Source organism: Carettochelys insculpta, chromosome 2, assembly GCF_033958435.1.
Source record: "Carettochelys insculpta isolate YL-2023 chromosome 2, ASM3395843v1, whole genome shotgun sequence".
NCBI lineage: Eukaryota > Metazoa > Chordata > Testudines > Carettochelyidae > Carettochelys > Carettochelys insculpta.
The window spans coordinates 195,944,059-195,966,960 of record NC_134138.1 but is presented as its reverse complement, the minus strand read 5'-3'; the positions used below and the strand labels follow the sequence as shown (position 1 = coordinate 195,966,960).

The window sequence follows — 22,902 nt, the reverse complement described above, 5'->3', positions numbered from 1 at the left end:
CCCTAACTGGCTCGGACTGATTTTTCCACATACATATGGAGAGCATATATGTAGTGCAGGCACAGAGAGGCGTGTAAGCCTCCTGCACCAGTGACCACAGTGGAAGCAGCAGCAGGCCCCGCCTGTGTGGATACAGCAGGGACTTAGAGGTGCACACAGACTAGAGAGCTGTAGGTGGCCAAAGCACTGCTATGTACTGCGTACCCTTCGCTCTCCTCCAGAACTGGACCAGAGGGTGTGATTTGCTCCGCCCGCATGGGCGGGCTCGGTCCGGGGAGGAGATGACGATGTGACGAGGAAGTAAAGGGAGAGGGCGTGCCGCTGCCCTGGGCCGCTCACTTCCTGGTCTCTCCTCCTGCCCCTAGGAAGCGGGGTGGCCGCAGGACGGGGAGCCCCTGAGGCCGGCTACAGGAGCCGCAGCGCTGGGGCGTCGCGCGCGCGGCGTGCCTGGCTCGCCAGGCGAATGGAACGTTGCGTTGGACGACGGAACGTTGACCCGGGCGGCTGCGAGGTCGTGAGCTCGCGCTCGCCGAGTGGGGGCGGCCGCGGGCGGGCTGGAGCGGCGGCAGCGGAGACCTACGGTGGCGGCTGCGGCGCCTCATGCGGGTAGGTCGAGTCCCGCAGGCAACGGGCGAACCTGCAGCGGCTGCACACGCCTAGTCAGGGCCCTGTAGCATTCGCACCCCCTCCGAGCCACATACAGGCGCAAGGGGATGGGGGGGTGGCGGCGATCGGTGGCCAGGGAGCTGCACGGGGAGCTTGGCATTGTCTGATGCATGGGTGAGTGAGTAACGAGCTCCTGCAAGGTGAAGCCCGGTGTCCCCAAGGGCGGGCGTGGCTGGTTTCGGGCAGTGTCCGAGCTCCTGTGCGATGTTCGGCTGGGGAGATGTAGCTGGAACGGGTGGGGGCTGAGTGAGTGAGTCAATGCTGACTGCAGTGAGGAGAGGGAAATCTTGGGCAGCGTGCGGCTAGGGAGCATGCAAAGCAAGTAAGGTCTCCCCCAAATGCCCATGGAAAGTCCCTTTCTATCTGGAGGGATTTCTTTTTGGAATATATAAATAACTCCTACTGGCAGCCAGGAGTCCATTTTTATGCTCCCTGGGATCCCTAGATGTCTACTGTTATCAGAGAGGTAAGCTGTGTTAGTCTGTAGCTTCAAGAACAACAAGAAGTATTATGGCACCTTATAGACTAACATGTTTTGGAGCATAAGCTTTCGTGGGCAAAGAGCTACTTCATCAGATGAATGAGTGGTGGGGTGGTTTCAGAGGTGTATTTAAAGAGTGAAACTACCCCACCACTCATGCATCTGATGAAGTGGGTCTTTGCCCACAAATGCTTATGCTCCAAAATATCTGTTAGTCAATAAGGAGCCGCAAGACATCTTGTTGTTCCCAAATGTCTACTGAAATCCAGACACATTTGGGGAGTGGGGTTCAGTGTTGTCTGTAAGCTGAGCATTTGGATGACTGCCCAAGAGAGATTCAAATACTGCTCAGCTGATTAGCAGAGCACTCATAGCTGCCAGCATATGTTTCTTCTGGTGGTGCACAGTCTGTGCATTGACTCATGCATTGGTGCATGTGACAAAATTTATTCTGTGCATGGATGAAAAAAATAAAGGGAATGTTAGTTGAGTGTGTTCAAATAGTATAGGATCAGGCCCCAACATGCCATTTACTAGAGCTGTTTCTGCCAAGGGAACATCACAATGTATGAATGTTTGACATATGGCCTCTGCATCAGTCTGTACTATTTAAAAGGTAAATCCCATTCAGCTGCCCTGGCTGATGCCTTTTTTAAAAAATAGGCTTTTAATTAACCATTGTAAGAAAGTTTCTTTTACTTAACATTGTTTAGGCCTTCAGCATCCCAACACAGTTTGTGTTAGTGAACAGTGCTATTCAAAATACATGCTCTGAGATATCATGGGATTTAAATTCTGCAGTTTCGACAGCTTGACTGCATCTCTGCAACCTAGAATTGATTAAAATAAGGAAGTTTGCTGGTGTGATCACTACCCAAGTATCAGAGCAGCTAAACGTGCACTCATCTGAACTGACATTACATTGGGGCTTATAACAGCATATTATAAGTTATGATGTCCAGTGTTATGTATAAACTAACTTAAACCTGTGATGCTGTCAGGCAACGGCTCAATGTTTCCAGACCATTGTACCCCTTTCAGGAGGCTTGATTTGTCATGCGTACCCCACACTTCAGCTTACTAAAAAACTACACGTTTACAAAATCAGATATACAAATACACGTGTCACGGCATACTATTAATAAACTTTCTTGCATTTTAATATTTACAGAATGTTTATAAAATTAATGGGAATATACATTCTGTATTTACATTTAAATGTAACATAGAACAGCAGGGGATACTCAGTTAATCTATTTGCCTAGTTATACAACAAGCTACATAAAAGCATCAGTGAGGTCAGTATGGACTAATATCTTAAAGAGAGTGACTTGTTTGTACTGTTGTAACAGCTATATACTGACACGGAAGTAGAATATTTATTCTAATTGATTTGTTTTATAACTGTGGCAAAAATGAGTAATTTTTCAGTAATAACGTGCTGATGCCCCGATTTCCGTGAGGGTTGTGTTCCCATGCATTCTCGTGTAGCTCGAATTTTGCATAAGTTGGGGGGTGGCTTTTTCCCTGGCGGAATGCTTGTTCTGCAGCCAGGGGAGCAGCTGGAGCTCCTTTGGAAAGGTAAGTCCTGGGGTTGAGGGGGGGCAGTTGGGGGAAGGTTAAGCCTGGTGGTGGGCTAGAGCCTTGGGAGGGGGCAGGAGGTTAAGCCTAGGGTGGGTTAGGGCTACAGGGGGAAGGTTGGGGGGTGGAGTTGAGCTGGAGCCACGTGGGTCGGGGGGTGGGGTGTTGAACTGGGATGGGGAGCTTGAGCTAGAGCCAAGCGTGGGGGTGGTGAACCAGAACAGTGCTTGGGTGGCGAACTGGGCCATGGGGGCTTTGAACTGGGGTGGGGGGTTCAAGTGGAGTGGTGTGCGAGGATGGTGAGCTGGAACTGGGCTTGGGTGGTGGGGTGGGAGGCGGTTGTTGAGCTGGAGCCGCATGTGAGGGGTGGTGAGCCAGAGCTGGGCACGGGGGTGAGCTGGAGCCCTGCGTGGGTCGTGAGATGGGCTGGGGGAGGGAGGGTGAGCTGGAGCCAGGGAGAGCGAGATTTGGAGTTGCACGTAACTCGCGTTGATGTGAGTTAAGTGCAACTTGAAATTGCACATTTTGAGAATTTACTGTATTTGTCCGTCTGTGCTTTTTTTTTTTTTTTTAAACAAATAGATCTTAAGTGAGTTGAAACTTGGGGCTACACAAAACAAATCAGACTTCTGAAAGGGGTACAGTGGTCTGGAAAATTTGAGAATTGCTTTATTGGGTAATTAGTCGGAATAGTTGGTACCACAGCCTTTGGGATAGCTGACGCCCCTAGAATATCCTTCACATATTGCAGTATTGAAGAAGAGAGCAGAGACACAGAAGTTTTGTAAATGTTCTGCTTAAATGAATGGAGGAGTGTTGAATGGGATGTTATGGGGTAGTTATCACTATTTTCACCTGTGACTTGTATGATTATGTTGATATGTGGAGTGCGATAGACTTAGAGATACAGCTGAGGAGGAGAGGTTTAAATGTAGTGTAGGTTACTTACCAGCCACCTGAAGGGCACTATGTTTATTCCGGACAACGTGGGCCTTTAGTGTGCATGGCTTTCCAATACCTCATCCCAAACATCCACCCTTGGATGCATTGTTAGCTTGCCTGCTGTTCTAACCAGCATGTGACAACTTGCACGTAAACATTCTCTCAATAAAGTGTTAATCTTCAGAAATAAGACAAATGGACTGAAATCAGTACACTGCGATTCTGTAACAGTAAAATAAAGAAATGCACAGAAAGAAAGGATAATAATGTGGGCAAATACAGAATGAAGAAACAGTGGTAAGGCAGCAGTACAGTAAAAGAGAGGAAGATCAGGATGTTATAATGGGTGATAAATCAAGAGAGCTACCAATGTGATGCTTTTGCAAGAATCCCTGACTGCAATATTCATATTGCTAAAGAACAATATAACACGATGTGTGACTACTTTGGTGTACTCCATATTGATTAAACCTCTTCTGAAGTCCTGTGTTCGCATTTGGGCTTTAAACTGTAGTGTTCTGAGGATAGCACCAAAATTTTTAAACCATTCAGATATGTAAAGAAACCTTAAAATGATCACAGGCAGTGAATTATTCTTGCCAATTAGTCTCAGCAAACAGAAAAAGGCATAAAGTAAGAAACTATAGGTTAGAGGTGGGTTTTAAAATTAATTTGGGGCTTAATCTGTAGACTTTACCTAACAGCCTCAAAGATATCAGATGTTTTGGGCTTTCTAAATGAAAATAGATTCTCACAGTCTAACCTGATATACTGAAACAGGTCCACTACTAAGAAGTAGTAATTTCCGTAGCAGCTTCATTCTATGTGTAGAGGTAATGAAATAGTGAGAGGTATTTCTAAGAACTCCTTAGAGATTGTTTTGAAAATGTGCATAATGTGCCTTTCATGTAATTGTCCCCACCACTAGGGATGTAAAATCCTGTTTAATTAAAATTAATGTTAAGTTTAACAGATTAAATGGGGTGGGGGGGCACTCCAGCATGGAGTGGTGATTGGCCTGGAGTGCCCCTGCTGCTGAAGGCCCGAGCCCACTGTTAACTGGAGCACCCCCGGCCACAGCAAGTGGAGGGCTGCTCTGTACCCCACCAGTTAAATGTAACCAGTAAGTCTCATCCATTTAGGGTGAGGCTTACCAGTTAACCATAAAGATTCCTACTCAGGGCAGCCCAGTGAGGTAAACTTTATTTCCATTTTACATATGAGGAATTGAGGTCTGGAGATGCTAAGTAACATTTCCAAGGTCACCCACACAGTTTGTGGCAAACTAGGGAATTGAACCTAGGTTTTCCAAGTTCCAGGTTAGAACTCTAACCACTGTACAAAATTCCCTCTGATCTAGTTATTAAATTCAATGCTCTTTCTCCCTTAACAGACTCATTTTGGACATTATTTGAAATATATGGAGTTCCTGTTTCTCTTATGATCAACACTAAACATTTCCTACTGTGTTTCTCCATGTACAGCATTATATTTTCCAAAACAGAGACTGAAAATCCTATTGATCACACAAGCTGGCTTTTTCATAATGATTGCACCTTTGGAGGTCGTGGCAGAGTGGGATGTGGCAGGGGGATAGTGTGAATTGCACTGGTGAATGGTCTGGAATGTTGTGAGACATGGGCCAATATCAAAACAGCAAATCTGGTCTACAAGACAAGTGATCTTTCTCCTATCCAATATCTTATAAACTTTTATTGTTAGAAGCAGGAAGCATGATGTTCCTGTTCACTGTTTTGGTCATCAACTCCTTTGTGTTTATATTTTCTGGAATTATACCTCTCCCTTTATGCAGTGTTAGTAGGTGATGTGGACTCAAAGATATAATGAAACAAGATTTTGACATACAAGAGAACTTCTGACCCTCTTATCCTGGTGACAGTTAAAATGTGTGTGTGGGGTTTAGTTTTTTTAAATGTTATTGCATGTCCTGAAAGAGATGTAAATTTGTTTGCATACCTAATCAAAAACCTATCAGACCTTTAGTCTTTTTATGTCCATTCTCCCAATGTGGTTCACCCCAATCCATTATGTCTTTACAGTAGACAGGTAGTTCAGCAGTGACTTCATCTTTCTTTGCTAGATTCTTCCTGAACAAAGCAAGGTAGAAGTGCCTTGAACTGATGGGGATGTGGTTAGTGCTCTAAATAGAGCCAAATACCATAAATTGATTCTTTCAGTAAAATAACTTCTAATGCAAGATAAATTCATTCAGAAATTATGTAGATTCCAAAGAAAAGCAGTTACCATTTGCTCTGAGAAATAGTGTACCGCAAACAAATCCCTTTGTTACTACGGTCAGAAAATATTGTAGCTCTGTATTTGAGAAACCATGGGCCTCATTCTCCTTTTACTTGCACTGATGTAACTCCACTGACTAATGGAGTTGAATTGTAAATGAAAGGAAAATTGGCCTTTGTGTCTCTTAAACAAACCTACCTCCTCATTGCCATTTATATACTGTTAGAATGGAGGCTCCAAGCTTGATTTTTCAGTGTTGCAGACAAACCAGGCCTGCCTTTGAAGCTGGCTGGCTTCTACTTCCCCCTACTCCTTAGGGGAAAGTTTCCCTCCCTTTACATATTCATGTCCTTGCTCATCCGTTTCGTTCAGGAATATACAACGCCAATTAAACCTCCACCCAAACCCAGACTCTTCAAATCAAGTAAATAAAACTGTGGTCTCTGATATATTGGCCAAGATGAGTTGATTTTTATAACGCTGTTAGCTATCACTCCAAATAAACTGTAAATGTAACAACATGAATGCAATTTTGTGAGCCATGGGTATGACCCAGTTATGTTGCCTGCAAGAGCTGTTGTTTTATGAAGAATATTGTGACTCATGAGAAAATCCTGGACATGTGAAGCATGATTGTTTAAACCTTTATAGATAACTAAGCTAAATTAATGCTCCTTAACATGGTTATTTAATTGTTCATCTGCCTACAAAAAATGTTTCTGTACTAGGCTTTAAAATAACCTCAAAGGGTTGTCCTGCCACAGGTGCAGCTCCCCTAGTAGTTGCAATGAGGGGCATGCTAGTTTAACCAGAACAGTTTTTCCCAGGTGTCATCTGACCTTTTGCTTCCAGCAAGTTGAAATCAAAGTGTTAAAAATACCTATGTCCAGTCTATACCATTGTTTCCATGTTGCTGGTACTGGTGCTACAAATTCTCAGTGTAAACCAAGATAATGAGTTCCCCTCTGTTTGATCAGCTAAAGCTCTTTGTTGTTAACAGAAGTAACTAGAAAACATTAAAGTTTCTGTCTCTATAATCAGCCCACAGTTCCCTGATAGACATTCATTTGGGCAATTTTTGTCAGGCACATTTTAAATAAAGACACACTTTAGTTTAAATAGGGAGAAGGTTTGTGTTGCATAAAACTGGTGCAGCAAGATCATCTTTTTCACTATTACAGGTACACAAATAAACCTTCTTACCAATTTCTGTTACAGTAGATACCTTTATTTGAAAAGATTCATTTAATTTTCATGGGTATAATCACTGCAGCTTTCAGTTAAAATGGTAAATTCAGATTTCTAAATAGTTATTTTCCAGTAGATTAAAAACATATTATTGCTCTTTGTGTGAAATGTTTATTGAGACTGTTATTTGAAGCCAGATTCTGCCTGTCTAGAACACTCTTGAGCTGCTGGTGATGTGAGGTAAATAATATATTTTAATCCCCCATGGTTATAGAAAGAGTCTCTTCAGTATCATATCTGCTAGTTCTTTAAGTAATGTCAGTTAAATTTGTGTACCTTTTTTGAAACACCCATAACCAGTGTCTCATAAATATTTTAATTAAAAACTGAAGTGAAAAGAAATAATACATCTACGACTCAGATGTTTATATTTTAACTACAACAGATTTGCAAATCTTTCAAGAAGTCAGATTATCTCTGTGAGGTACTCTGGGTGTGTTATGCAGGAATTCAGATTAGGGGATCATAAACTCCAAGTCTAGATGAGAACATTATGATTCTCTAATTTCAGAAAGTTTAAAAGTACTTCAGGAAGTTGAGTGTTGACAGATTTCACACAGTGGCAGTGGTAAATGTTAACCAATACTAGCAATTAAAGCCCTGACTGTGAAGAATTTACTTGTGTGCTTAACATTACTGTCATGAGTAGTCCCACTGATCTCAGTGGGACTAACGTGTGGTAGTAAAGTTATGTTTGGGCATATTTTGCAGGATTAGGGGTTAAGGGAGTGCACTCACAGCTATTCATAGGAACAGACAAAGTCAATAAGGACTCTTTCAATTAAAATGCGCACCCCATGTAATGCAGGTTGATATTGGGGTCCAGCATTGAGATTTCAAGTCAGCAGGTGCATTAATCTCTCAACTAGACAGTAAATACTATCAGAGAAGCTTCGTGATTTAAGTCCTAAATACTTCTGACTGCTTTTTCTTTAGCACCCATCTCCAGTATTTGAGATGCTGAACAAGTTGGAACAATTAAACTGAAAACTAGGCACAGCATACATCCTGTCTCTAGAAACTCAGCTATTTGACTTTTGGTGAACGCAGTCCTTCTCTTCTGCATCAGGATTGAAAACTGCACTTTTCCATTACATTTTTAAGTACCTACTAAATAGACAAATAACCCTTATGTTTACATGTAGAGACAGAAAGTGAACCACTCATAGAAGACTATTAAATGCTGGGTAAAAGGAGCTGTTAAAATCTTTTCTGAAAAGTTTTTTTTTTTTTATATTTAAGGATAATAATGTCTCCTTACCAGCACTTATGGTTTGTGTATATATGTATTTTTAGCATCATATCTTCTGGATTTGAAAATGCACCTAGCATTTTAGACTTTGAAAAGCAACTACTGTACACATGCAGTACCTTTTTGAAAATATTAAATCATTAAAACAAATTCCTCTCTTGGTTTTTAATAATTTTTGGTTCCATATTTTTAAAAAAAAAAATCTCCAGTTAATAAAATTTTTCTTTGTTTTTAAATCTCTGACTTTAAAATCTTAAATATTTCCAGATTAAGATATTAACTTCTGTTGGGAAACTGTAATATATAAATCCTTTTTAAAAGAGTGAACATTTTAGAAATAAGTGTTTCTAATGGAAGCCACATAAACAAGCTGTAGTTCAGACTCTGCTAGGTACCTCAGCACTTCTTTTGCTACTTTTATCAGTATTAGAATATATTTTCTTTAAGATAAAATGTGATCCATTCAGTTGACCAGTGCTGGATGATAGAATTTGTTGCATCATGGGAGGTCAATAATGTCTAACAGGTTACCAACATTTCCACTGCTTACTGGGCTCTTAAAAGATGTTTACAGGTAAATTACAGCTAAACAACAGCACAGAACCCTGAGAGCCAGGACTGGTGGTTGTGAACAAATTTTATGGGACCACAGGAAACTTGTCCACACACATGATAGATGATTTTCCGGCTAACTAAAATCATGCTGGATTACAGATTTGCCAGATGAGAGTTCTGGATTGGAGAGGTTCAACCTGAAATGGTCTGGGGGGTAAAAATTGCCTATGACATAGGATGTCTTTGTGTTTCTGTGTCTGGTAGTAACTTGCTTGTTAATACCATGTGTTCTGTTACACATGACTTATAGGGCAAAGCACACGATCCTCCGGATGAGATGTGAAACTGGGGAGCTTTTCTCTCTTGCTAGTTAATAATCTCATGGAGTTTTTATGTATGTGTTGTTAAAGCTGTTAACATTGGGAAGTGGTCAGAATTCGATTTGAAGTAACAAGGGTCTAAGAAACTAAATTCCTCTGCAGTTTCAGTTGGATATGATCCTCACTTTCTGTGCTATTAATTACTATTATTATTAATCAGATTTATTATGATAGTGCCTAAAGACCAACAGAATTGAGCCCTGTTGTGCAGGTACTGTAGTAGACATCCCCTGCCCTGAAGAACTTACAATCTAAATAGACAACAAAGGCCCCACATAAAGGAAATGTTCATTAACATGGAAGCACAGTAAACAATGTGCTGATAGCTAACCACTTTTAGGGAAATGTTTTAATTTGGGGTGAGTTTAATTAGGAGAGGATAACATGAAAGGAAAAAGGGGAGGGAGGGCATCAAGGGGATGAGTGGGAGAGGGGTAAGAGGAGGAGGACAGGGATAGAGGACTGAGGCACAGGGCAGAGAAAGTCCAGTCAGAAGTATACAAAGCTCTCTGAGTACCCAAACATTTGGCTGCTGCTCCAGCTGGTGTCTTTGACTGCTTTTTCCGTGCAGTTTTTCTCTAAAGCCAGGTGTGGATGAAAGGCACTACTGGGCACTGATTTCTTCAGAGTCTGGCGGGATCTCACTGTCTGACACCAGTGGGGGCGCCAAGGCAGGAGCACACTGGCTGGGACCATTTTACCTCTTTCTCCCAGTGCTGCAGTCTTGGTTTGGCTGTTTCTGCAGCTGCTCCTACCTAACTGCTGTGCTATGTTTTGTTAAATGGAGTTTTTTCTCCCCAGCAGTGCCTGCATTGCAGTGGTGAGTTAAAGGATTCCTATGTATAATTTGTAAGTCTTGTGATAAAGTTTGAAAAGCACTTTGGTCTCCTTCTGAGTAAGAAGTTCAACATAAATAACACAACGTTTTCATAGAATTTATCTCTGAATTTTTTCCCTTATTTATTGCCTTTTTGGTTTTCAGCTCCCTTTCTGCAGTCTGGAATCTCCTACATGCTTCTCATCCCAGTTTGTAGAAGGAGCTTTGTGAGTTTCATTTGTAAAGCAGAAGACTGTTTTTGATTCTTTTTCACATGCAAGTATGGACATTATAACCTATGATGATTACTCCAATACACCGCTTCAGAGATATTGAGAGGAAACCCGAATACCTACAGCCAGACAAGTGCGTTCCACCTCCTAGCCATAGTTCCTTGGGAACAATGTGGTTTATTCGAGATGGCTGTGGTATTGCTTGTGCTGTTGTTACCTGGATGCTTGTCTTCTATGCAGACTTTGTAGTCCTCCTTGTTATGTTAGTTCCATCAAGAGACTATATTTATAGTATGATCAATGGGATATTGTTCAACACATTGGCTTTCCTGGCTCTGGCTTCACATTTTCGAGCTATGCTAACAGATCCGGTACGTATACTGTTATTTTTTTCTTTCTTGCTAGGTGTAGGATAACTTGGGTTGTTGGTGAATATCTGATTTAAATAACTTGTCTGTCATCGTGATTTTGAGTATGGTGTTGTACTGTACTAATTTATCATCCTGTAATGTCACATTGGCTCACCAAATGTAAAGGGCCAAATCTTGGATTCTCCTGAGCTTGATAGGAACAGCCCCCTATTTGTTTGAAGAAGTGTTGGGTGGCGGAGGGAGAGACAGACTTACCACCCTTTTCCTCACCATTACTGGATCTAATGTTTGTGGTTTGTCGTGATCTGACAAGCTGGAAAGCTAGAAAAAGTTGTTTTAATTGTCTGCATCATCAAGTGTCTGTCATTACAGCAGAATAGAGAAGGGAAAAATTACTTTGAGTGAAAGAGTTATGATTCTTTTTCACATTAATTATTTTGTTGAATTTATTGGTGTATACCTAATAGTTTGTTTTTTAGCATTAAATCTCTCTACTAATATTAGGCCATATCTCCCTGGCTTCACAAATGTTTCTAACTCCTCCTAACTTGTAGGCTTAACATTCTAAGTTTAGATATGAAACACAACAAGGGGAGTGCAGTATCTAGGGACTTAACCTGGTCGGATACACAGTCCTACCCTACTTTCCCCTTTCTTCTCTGAACTGATGGGAAGGCTATTTTTTTAAGAGTGCTATTCCTAAATCTTCACTGATGGCTTTGTCTTAACTGGCTAAGAGGTTAAACTTAAAAGTTCTTATTCTTCTTTCCATCAACTGGAACTTGTTGTTTTTCCAAGTTTTGTCTCTTCTGCCTTCAAAGTCCAGTGGCTGCTGTTGGGAATGTTAAATGGGATCCTGCCACTTTGATCCCTCCCTCAAGCTACACACTTTGGGTGAAACCCTCCTGCCCAACTCTGAGAGCTCTAGTGCCTGTGTTTATTGCTTAGCTTGTATTCAGGAACAGCAGCAGAAGGGAACTGACCCAGTTCTGGACAGTTTAATTTCTGCTTACTGCGAAATTGACTCTTGTTTACTTCATGAGGCGGCTGCTTGGCAAAACTTCCTGGCAATGGAGGTGCTGAAGCTTTCTGTCATCAGACTCAGGAATAGAGCACTGAAGCACTGAATAAAGAATTCATATTGGCTGTGTCTACACCTGCCCCCAGCCTCAAAGGAGGCATGGTAGTCAGGGCCACAGGAGATTATTAATGAAGTGCTGCAGTGAGTACACAGCGCTTCATTAGGCTAATTTCCCCTGCGGCAACTTTGAAGCATCAAACTTTGAAGAGCTAGCATGCGTGTAGTGCTTGTGCTACTTCTAAGTCCCTTTACTCCTCGCTTGAGTTTGCTGCTTCGAAATTGCTGCTGGGGAAAATTAGCCGAATGAAGTGCTGTGTATTCACTGCAGCACTTCATTACTAATCTCCCGTGGCCCTGATTACCGAGCCCCGTTTGAAGTTGGGGGCAAGTGTAGACACAGTCATTCTGAAGTATTTCTTTTTTATTGTTAATTATCAGAACTACTGTAGTGACCCTAGCGACTGTCAGGCAGTGGGGCCACATTGTCACTATATAGACAGAGTAAGAGACAGTCCTAGCCAAAGAATTTCCAGTCTAAATAGACCAGGCAGACACAGGGAGGAGAAAGGGATATAACGCAGAAGAGTTAGTCATGTTAGTTCTGCATTTTATTATTTATGATGGCTGACTGAAGGCATAAAGGGTGTTGAGGTTTTCTATGAATTCATTGGTTGGGTTTTATTCTGAGGGGATCAGCGAAACAGAAAAATAAGAGAAAAAGATCATAGAAGGAAGATGATGACAGGGACAGGATGGCTATGTCTACATGAGAGGATAGAGCATCTAGATTACCAGGTATCAGAGAGGTAGCCGTGTTAGTCTGGAGCTTCGAGAACAAGAAATCTTATGGCACCTTTATAGACTAACAGACAGTTCGGAGCAAATGCTCCAAACTGTTAGTCTATAAGGTGCCACAAGACTTCTTGTTGTAGATTTCCAAGGTGACAGTAAGTCAATATACGGCAGCACTTTGTCAATCTTTGTACCCTGCTCCCCATGAGGAATAACGCCTCTGGAGCTGTCAAAAGAAGAGGTGGTCTAGACAGGGCAGCTCTGTCTGCTGTACGTTTTGCTGATAGAGTGGCTAGGCATTTTGGCCACGGTCTGTTGACAGAAGTTTTGTTGGAAGATACTGTCCGACAAAAAAAAAAAAGTCTATCAACAAATCCCTGTAATCTAGACATAGCTGATGAGTGCAGTGAGGCAGAGGTGAGGAACCTGTGAAGTGGATGTGGGAGCTAGGGCAAAGAGCTTGTCATTACAGGGAAAAGTAAGTCTAGTGTCAAAAATGTAGTATAACATTGTTGCTGTATAAACTCTTCCACCAGAAGTCAGTTGTAATGTTCCTAACACAGGGTTATTGTGATGTAAGATCCTGTTTATATCTGTGCCTCCATGTTTCAGACTTTTATAATGAACGTTTTTTTGCAGTGAAATTGTTACTGTTAAGGATGGATATTTTTTAATAGCTTGTCTTCTGAGAGTTAAGGTTCTTGCAACACTAATGCTGCAATATTAAAGATGTATATTTATGTGGAAATGCCAAAAATGGCATCCTTGGCGGGAGGGATAGCTCAGTGGTTTGATCATTAGCCTGCTAAACCCAGGGTTATGAGTTCAGTCCTTGAGGAGGACATTTAGGGATCTGGGCAAATAGATATTTAAAAAAAAAAATGTCAGGGAGGGTGCGTGGTCCTACCAAGAGGGCAGGAGACTGGCCCTGATGACCTCTGAGGTCCCTTCCGGCTCCATGAGATGTCTATCTCCATATATTATTTTTATTATTATTTAATAATTTTAACTAGTAGTATTCTTCCCCCAGGACTTTAAGTGATATTGAACCGAAACAAAATGCTTATTTGACAGTAAATTTAAGCAAAACAATTCAGCTGCATAAGTTTTAAAAGAACCTATGTATATGTCTCATTCGTTGTGACACAAGGTCAGATGACAAGCTCAGGTAAACAGATAGCTAAGGATTACACTGTGCTTCTTATTCATCTGTTGTGATGGTGTGTTTTTTGCCTCTCTCCTGTTCAAATTGTGAAATTCTGTGGTTGATATTAGGCGAAACTGCATCTCTCTTTCCATCCAAGAGCTTGAACTGGTCTCTCGATGTCATTGGTGAACATTGTGGATACAGAAATCTTTTTGTTTTAATTTCCAGGGTGCTGTGCCCAAAGGTAATGCCACAAAAGAGTTCATTGAGAGTTTACAGCTGAAGCCAGGACAGGTGGTGTATAAGTGTCCAAAATGCTGTAGCATCAAACCAGACAGAGCGCATCACTGCAGGTATAGTCATTTATGTGTTGTGATTTCATTGTGATGCTGTTTTTCAAGGTTAAAAGAGAGCACGAATGTGATGGACCAGTGGACTGTTGTAGAATGGGATTTCCAGGGTTGGGGGTTGGTTAAAGGATTTACCCACCTAACTCACATTGAAATCCAGTGTGAGCTGGGTACATGAACATATTTTCCTCTGAAAATTCATGTTCCATGAAGAAGAAAAAACTTCGATATTGTGCCTTTTGACGTTATGATGCTTCCTGATTGTGAGGCACCTTGCACCTGCCCTTCATGTGAAGGGGTCTTGTCTGTGCCTTGCTGTGGGTCAGCTCCTTGACTCTGCTGGCAACAGAAGCACTCTCCTACAGGCCTCATTCTCTTTTTTTTTTTTTGATAGGTTAGCAATAGGGACACACCTGTCCCTGAGTCCTGTGAGAATCCCTGGTTAATGTCCAACCCCCATTTCATTAGACACTCACAGAATTCCCAGGCCTGCTACTCTAAAAGGAATAGTACATCACAGCTTACTAATTCACCTCAGAACACAACACCATTTAACACCTAGCTAGGGTCAGCCTTAGAGGGGGGGCTACCTGGAGAATAGCCCAGAGTGTAGGGCTGAAAGGAGCACTGGGAAGCAATGCAGAGGTTTATGCTGCTGGCTGGCAGGGTAGCACAAGAAACGTGCAGAAGTGATGCGTTGGGGGTGCCCAGATTTCTCCCTGTTTCCTGCTAGCAGAGGCACATGCTACAGGGGATGTGAGTGATGCTGCACAGGTATTAGTAGTCCCTTCTCCCCCAGAGTTCCTCCATGCCCCCTTAGGAAGCTGCTAGGAGCCACGCCAGGGCTCTGCCTCCAAGTCACTTTCCCCACCTGAGCTCTGCTGTGAGGTGAGCATCAGGAGCTGTTACTCTTCCCTCCTTCCCTTACACAGCCCAAGATAGTTAAGTAAGCTCATGGAGGATACAGCCATTAATGTCTATTAGCCCATGTGGCCGTGGATGTAACCCTGTGCTCTGAGTGTCCCTAGCTCTGGTGGCCAGGAGATGGGACAGATGATGGGATGGGTCACTTAAAAAATTGTCATGTTCTGCTCATTTCTTCTGAGGCATCTGGCAGCAGTCACTGTCAAATGACAGGATACTAGGCTAGTTGGACCATTGGTTTCAATCAGTCTGGGCATTCTTATATGTTAATGCCCTAGGGAGGGAGGGGGGGGAGAGAGAGAGAGAGAGAGAGAGTGTGTGTGCGCGTGCACGTGCATGCGTGTGGTCTCTCTCATATATAAATAAAAATATGAAAAAAACCACTCTTCACAGGCTCTGTACATACATTGGCCAATGATTATGATAACCAGTGTGACATAGGCTTTCATTGGAGACCTTGTCTTACATTCTTAGTCAGAGTTAGATATAAGATACCAGATCCAGGGGATACCTCTAACCTAGGTATTGACAATAAGTTGGAGGCAGTTGGCCAGGGTTAGGCCTGGATGGGCCACCAGTGCTTTATTTACCTGCATGTGTGCAGCTACAGCCCCTTGCAGCTTCCATTGGCCACAGATTGCCATTTCCTGCCACTGGGAGCTGCAGGAAGTGGTGTATGTCCATTTATTGCCCCACCCCCGCCCCCTTGGCTCTAACCCTTATGTACCCTTACCTCAAACAAAGAGATCCCTTGGTCACAGACACATTTGAATCAGAATTATTGACCAGAGGTTAAAAGCAATTGAAAATGGCATGTGAATCATGCACAGTACTTTGCATTTATTTGTGGGCCAGATTTCTTCACTTTTTCACGGGCAAGTGTCTGGCATGCTTGAAGTTTTAAAAACAAACAATCCCAAAAAAACCCCAATTTTATTATTTTTAAATCACTTTGTGAAATTAGTGGAAAGAGAGTATGTTCTGGGAGAATAGCTCTATAGGTACAGAGGAGGCTGTTGCATGCACCTCAGTCATGAGCCCCTGAAAGTTCTCGTTGCAATTATAAGCATCAAGACTGCAGAAAGCTGAGTCATAGTCAGAAATCCAGAATGTATATAAGGCCATAAAATATGGCATAGCTCAGAATACTAATGTTTTGGTTCATGGCCCTGATGGCATTTGTGACTTTGGCTTTGATTTAGCCCTTTTTATAACTACTAAATTAATTTAAAACTTGTTTTAAAATACCGTTAATTTTAATTTGAGATGTCCATATTTTGATTTTACAAAAGAAGGACAAATCAACATTATGGGACCTAAAAGGTGGTCATGTGGTGGGGAGTTAAGGGTTTCCCTCACACTTTGCCGTATCAAAGAGAGAGAAACTTCCTTGGAGGAGCTGTTGACAGTGACCTTATAGTACTACAGCAGTTATTTATGTCACTAATTTCTGATGATTCTTCTCTGTTTTAGTATAAAATAGAAAAGCTTCATGTCAGTAAGGAGTTTGGTGACTTCTTTGAGTTTCAGTCCCCTGCTCCTCTAGTATATTCCTAGAGGACTTACGTGAAGGGATTGTAGTCACTTTCACTATGGGAGGTGAGGCTGCTTAGCCATCTTTTTAATTTTGGGGGAAGCTGTAGCTACTTTTAGCAATGGCTCTTGTCTGCTGAGCTCCAGCAAATAATTGATTGCAATCCCAACAAGTTGCTGATCCAAGTGAAACAATATGATGGCATCTATAACTTAACCTTGGAGTAAATCCTGCCTGGCATCTCTTCCAATCTTTTTTTTGTCATGAATGATATTCTACATCTAAAATATTATCTCAGTAGCCTGCTTTGTAAATAAATGAAAAATAATTATTATTGTGGGCACATCTTTCCGTGGACCTCTGCATAGGTTTTAAGGAAAGCATAATGTTCTCAGGCTATCTCCAGTGCACATTGAGGTCCATGGGAGCCCTTTAGGATGGATAAATACAGTAGGGTCTCAACATTCGTGAGGGTTCTGTGTTTGGAACCTTTGCAAATGTTGGTTTGTTTTTTTTCTTGTTTTTTTTTTTTTGTGAATACGGAGGGGTGCCTAGGGCTTTGGGGGAAGTGGCATCTTGGCCGCTCACAAATAATTGAATTTGCGAACATAAACTTGGCGAATCGTTAGACTCTACTGTAAATCCCTGTTGTTCTGTGTGTGGGTGTCTCTCGCAGAAGCATCATGCGCACACATACGGCAGTGGGTGTTGGTTGCCTTGTGTCTGTGAGTTCCTGCTGTTCATGTGCCTGTATAAGGCAGTTGCACCCAAATAACTGCTGCTTCTGGTCCTGCTCCTGTGAGGGAAGCAGGATGATCCCTAATAATCTGTTGGCACTGGTCTGCCATCTGCCCCCCTTGAAGGGTCTGTGTGAGCTCCTGCCTTTCCCCCTTTTGCCCTGGCTGCTCCATATCATCCCTCTGGAAGGGTCACCATCTCTCTCTTCTCAGCCCTAAGTCATCTGGCTACCCCATGAGAGCTGCAGAGAACAGGTGACAACTAGTTGTCTTCTCAGTCTCCAGGGTCTTGTGGAGCAGACTGGGGAAAGAGCACCAGTTCCCACTATGCTATGCCCTCTGGCTCATAAATGGATCCAAGGGATAATGCAGAGGACTACTTTCTTCCTCTCTCTGCCTCCTGGCACTCGCTGCCTGTGGGAATGGATGTAGGGAATTATTACCTTCCTTGTGCTCTCCTGCATTCACATGGGAGTTCTTTGAGGAAGGTACTGCTGGCCCATGTCCTGCTCCCTATCTCCTTCTGCTAGTGCTCTGTTGCCCTCTGGAGAGTTTTGTGGAGTAAGAAATAGGTTTCCTTGGGCCCCTAGCCAGATGTCCATGGAAGAGAAGAGCCTCTCTAGCTCTGGTCTTTAATACAGCAGTTGGATCTATTCTGTGTATAGTCTTGCAGAGGGGAAGAACATGCCTGTGACCTACCCATAGAGTAGAGTATGAGACAGGACATGAAACTGACAAAGAGTGAGAGAGTAAAACTGATTAAACCCGAAGGTTCACATGCACACATCTAACAAGCTGAAAGCAATCCATTCCTATTTTAGTCACCATAGGTAGTGTGTCGTCATAAGGACACATTTCAAACACTTAACTTATTTTTAAGTTAAGTTGCTCTTTTAAATACCCGTGCTTTTCAGTCACAATACACCTTTAAGCAGCTTCCTGTGATACAAAGTTTCTTGCGTTAGAGATGACTGGTGAATCTCAGGGCAAAAACCGACCTGCGTCACTGTCTGCTAACGTGGGGCGGGGGGGGAAATCTTAGGTTCCAGTTTTGCAAAGCCTGATGGCCCTGTGCTGTGCCTGAACAACTTGACATCTGAGATCAAGGTCTTAGTGGCTTATTTGCATCTTGGGAATTCATCTTGCCTTTGAGGACTCCTTCCTTCCAGGATCCATAATACCTGACTATTTCAAAATAGGGATATTTAATAAATATTAATGTGTGCTCACAGGAACATGTTTGGGTTTGTTTTGTTTCTGGGTGTCGGTGCATTGCTATAATTAGTTTTTCAGTGTTGTTTGCATGTTTTCTTTAAGGTCAAAAAAGTTTAACTTTATAATAAGAAAAAATATAATAAGTAGAATCCTTGATTTCTCTATTTAAATCTTTCCAGGGTTGTTGTGAAACCATATATTCCTGGTTTTCACATTTGGTTTTAATAATTTTTGTGCATCTTAACATCAGGGGGCTGGCTAGAAGAGCAAGAAGCCTTTTATGGTGTTAGCTGGCAATTTAAACGTGCTGTGAAGCAGCAGTGACTACATCTTGAATCTCTCTAGTCTGGCACCCTCAGGACCTGGCTAGTTCCAGACAAGAGAACTAACCAAACCATAGAAGGTCAATATTGTCTAGCATCATTACCAACGCTTGCACTTTTTACTGGGCTCTTGAAAGACTTTTGAGGTAGATTAGAATAAATAACACAGAACAGTTGAGAGCCAGGACTGGTGGCTGTAAACAAATTTCATGGGGCCGCAGAAAATTTGGTCACACTCATGGTAAGTGAATATCCAGCTAACTAAAATTATGACGGACTACAGATGTTTCTGGACAAGAGCATGCCATATTGGAGAGGTTCATCCTGTAGTAAGCTAAGAGGCACTAATGTTACGGTAAATTAATCATCTTTTGACTGACTGCTAATCACAATACGTATTTGGGACTTTTATAGTTTAAATTTTGTGACTAGAATTGTTACATACGGTTTAGTACTTCTGCCCACTTTTGCTGAATGCGTAAATTTTTTAATTGTGGTGATTGTACCTCAGTGGTAGGGTAAATTAATCCTGTGCCTGATTGGCTTCATTGCCAGGTAACTTGAATTTTCCATTTTTTTTTTTTTTTTTTTTTAAATTTCCCATCAAAGTAAATTTAATAAATAGGTACAATTTTAGTAATCTTTTACAGAGGTTATTTGGGCAAGTTCATCCATAGTGGTATCCTGTGATGTTTTATTCTGCCGCACTGAAGCTCTCCCAGAACCAGGTGGTCAAACCTAGATCAAATTAAATCAATTTAATTTAATGTGCTTAAATATAATGTTCAATTGCTGTATATTACAGGGTCCCTTAATTGTAATGTTACATTGTTGTAATTTGACATGTACTTTTTGTATATTTGTAATTTGGGACAACAGGACGGTTGACAGTTTTGAGCAGAGGTAACCAAATTAGCAAATGTGTGTGAGGGGATACATATAAAAATATTCAGGTTTAAATTGTTTCATGAGTCTCTCCTTTGTCCTTCCAGAAGCCCAATATTTTCTTTGTCCTTTTTCTTTACTGTCCAGAACCCGCACACTATAATGATTTTTGTTCTTTATTCCAGTGTTTGCAAGAGGTGTATTCGGAAAATGGATCATCACTGTCCATGGGTTAATAACTGTGTAGGAGAGAATAATCAGAAGTACTTTGTCCTGTTTACAGTAAGTGGCTTATTGAGTAAGCTTCTCTGTCCAATCCAAGACGATGAAATTCCAAGTCTGACTTGTTAAACAGCTGCAAAGATAGAAAAGAGCCACCCACACACTTTTTTTTTTTAAAAGACCCAAACTGGGAAATATGTTCTTGTGGATAGAGAGCTGAACTGGAATTCAGGAAACCTGAGTTCTGTTCCAAGCTCTATGGTTGTCCTGCTCAGTGACTTCTGGAAAGTCACTACAGATCTCTGCCTCTGTTTCCTTTTCTGTGACATGGGAGTGAGGAAACTGATCTCCTTGGTAAAGCAGTCAAGATTTACTGATGAAAAGTGCTATATAAGGGCTAGCTGTTGTAATATAACAAAATTGTATCCAAATACATATTCACAAGGTGGCCAACTTTAGGTTGTTTTACCTTTAGTTTTAACATTTCCTAAGGTTTGAGTGTTCAACTTTGCAGCCTTAACATTTTTAATGTGTGTGTAAGCATTTTTTACAGCTGTGCTTTATAAATGCTTTAAATACGTTGTGTTTCAGATGTATATAGCACTAATTTCCATGCATGCCCTAATCATGGTGGGATTTCATTTCCTGTATTGCTTTGAAGAAGACTGGACAAGTGAGTATTGAGTATTCCTTCCAAATTCCGTATGAACCTGCAGAGAAAGCATTGTGGTATAGTTGGGCATCCCTGCCCTAAACATGTGGCCTATGGGCCAGAATCTGGCCAGCAGAGCCTTTTTATCCAGCCTGCGGAGCTGGCTGCGGAGCATGGAGTCGGCAATCTGCGACTCCCAACCTCTTTTAAGGAGCCATGTGCGGCTCTAGATGTTGCCGCTTGACACCACCTTCAGCTCCCTGCACTGCTGTGGCTGAAATAATGGGCCTCAGTTTAATTGGTTTAACGGCTGGCAGGGCGGCGGGGAGGATCCAGCCATGGGGGAGGGGAGTAGGAGGGCTGGAGGGAGTCACACAGCCATGCTGAGGAGGCAGCAGTGGCAGCCTGGCAAAGGAGCAGCAGGGGGCAGGAGCAGTGTGGGGAGGGAAGGAGCTCCTATGTGAGGTAAGTTGATCCTGGGTTTGGGGCCGAGAGTGGTTTAAGTCTGTAGGAGGGTAGGTGGTGGTGGTTCGGGGCTGAGAGGGGTTAAGCCTGGGGGCAGAGGGAGCAGTTTGGGGCAATTTTGTGTTCGGCCCCTGGAAAATGTAAAAAAAAAATGCCACGTGGGCCCCGATGAGAAAAGCTTGGTCACCCCTGGTTGAGGGGAAAGGCAGGTCTTTGGCCACTACATGCCAGAGAATGCTATTAATGTCATGAGCTACTTGTTTTGTGATCGTTCCTGGAGTTTTAAAATTAATCACTCCTGCTAGGAACTTTATGTCCTGAATGGTTAAGTCCTATTTGCATGCACGCACATGCACACACATACCTTGAGGACAGACAGACTTTTAAGACATAGGAAAAGATTGGTGGTTAGCATGTAGAAATTATCTGTGATACGTTCATGAAAAGTAAGATCACGGAACTGGAAGAAATCTTGAGAGGTCATCAAGTCCAGTCGCCTGCATTCATGGCAGGAGTGAGCATCGTCTAGGTCAGGGTTTCCCAAACTTTATATAGTGGGGACCTGGGTTTTTTCAGTACTTTTTTTGCAGCCCAAAAATATAAACACATTTAAAGAAAAAAAAAAAAAAGAGAGAGAATGGAAAATGAATAAAGTTTCACTGTTTATTATTTAATCACAACATTAATAGTACATAATGATAATTTGTATATTTTCTAAGGACCGGTATATTTTTTCCAAGGACCAGTACTGGGTCATACACCACATGTTAGGAAACACCAATCTAGATCATCCCTGATAGGTGTTTGGTCTAGCCTGCTCTTCAAAATCTCCCATGATGCAGATTCAATAACTTCCATAGGCAATTTATTTCAGTGTTTGACAGGAACTCTTTTCCTAACATCCAATCTAAACCTTCCTCACAGCAATTTAACCCCCATTGCTTCTTATCCTATCATCAGAGGTTAAAAAGGAAAAACATCTCTCTCTCTCTCCTCTTTGTAAAAAAATTTTTAGATACTTGAAGTTGTTGTCGTGTACCCTCTTGTCTGCTCTTTTCCAGACTAAACAAAACCAGTTCTTTCTATCTTCCCTCACAGGTCATGTTTTCTAGAATTTTAATAATTTTTGTTGCTCTTCTCGGGACCGTCTCCAGTTCGTCTGCATCTCTTCTGAAATGTAGCACCTGGAACGGGACGCAGTAGTCCAGTTGAGCCCTAATCAGTACAGAGTAGAATGGAGGAATTACTTCTTATTTTTTGCTTACCACACTCCTGTTAATGCATCCCAGAATGATGTCTGCTTTTCTTGCAACAATGTCGCACTGTACTGACTCATATTGAGCTTGTGGTCCACTATGACTCCCAGTTTCTGCAATACTCTATCCTAGGGAGTCACTTCCCATTTTGTATGTGTGCAACTGATTTGTTCCTTCCTAAGTGGAGTACTTTGCATTTTGTCCTTATTGAACTTGATTCTGTTTAACTTTGGACCATTTCTCAAGTTTGTCTAGATCATTTGGAATTCTAATCCTATCCTCCAAAGCACTTGCAATCCCTCCTATCATCTTCAAACTTCATAGGTGTGCTCTTTATGCCAATATCTAAATCATTGATGGAGATACTGGACAGAACTGATCCCAGAACGAATCCCTGTGGGACCCTGCTTGTTATGCCCTTCCAGCACGACTGTGAACTATTGATACTGCATTCTGGGGAGGGTTATTCAATCAGTTATGCACACGCCTTGTAGCTCTGTTTAGTTTGTCTTTCGCTAGCTTATTAATGAGGCA

The 22,902-nt window shown here is 42.1% G+C and overlaps 1 protein-coding gene across 3 annotated transcripts in view; it reads left to right on the top strand.

Annotated features, from left to right (window-relative positions):
- Window positions 1-314: 314 nt before the first annotated feature.
- ZDHHC3 (zDHHC palmitoyltransferase 3) overlaps window positions 315-22,902 on the top strand; it is a 45,343-nt gene continuing 22,755 nt past the window's right edge. For 2 of the 3 annotated variants that reach the window (XM_074988243.1, XM_074988244.1), the window contains exons 1-5: window positions 315-606; window positions 10,347-10,785; window positions 14,034-14,158; window positions 19,959-20,055; window positions 20,587-20,668. In XM_074988243.1, the coding sequence (XP_074844344.1) occupies window positions 10,480-10,785; window positions 14,034-14,158; window positions 19,959-20,055; window positions 20,587-20,668 (610 nt within the window). In that variant the 5' untranslated portion in view covers window positions 315-606; window positions 10,347-10,479. The remainder of the gene's footprint in view (window positions 607-10,346; window positions 10,786-14,033; window positions 14,159-19,958; window positions 20,056-20,586; window positions 20,669-22,902) is intronic. The other variant, XM_074988245.1, reaches the window with a different exon arrangement.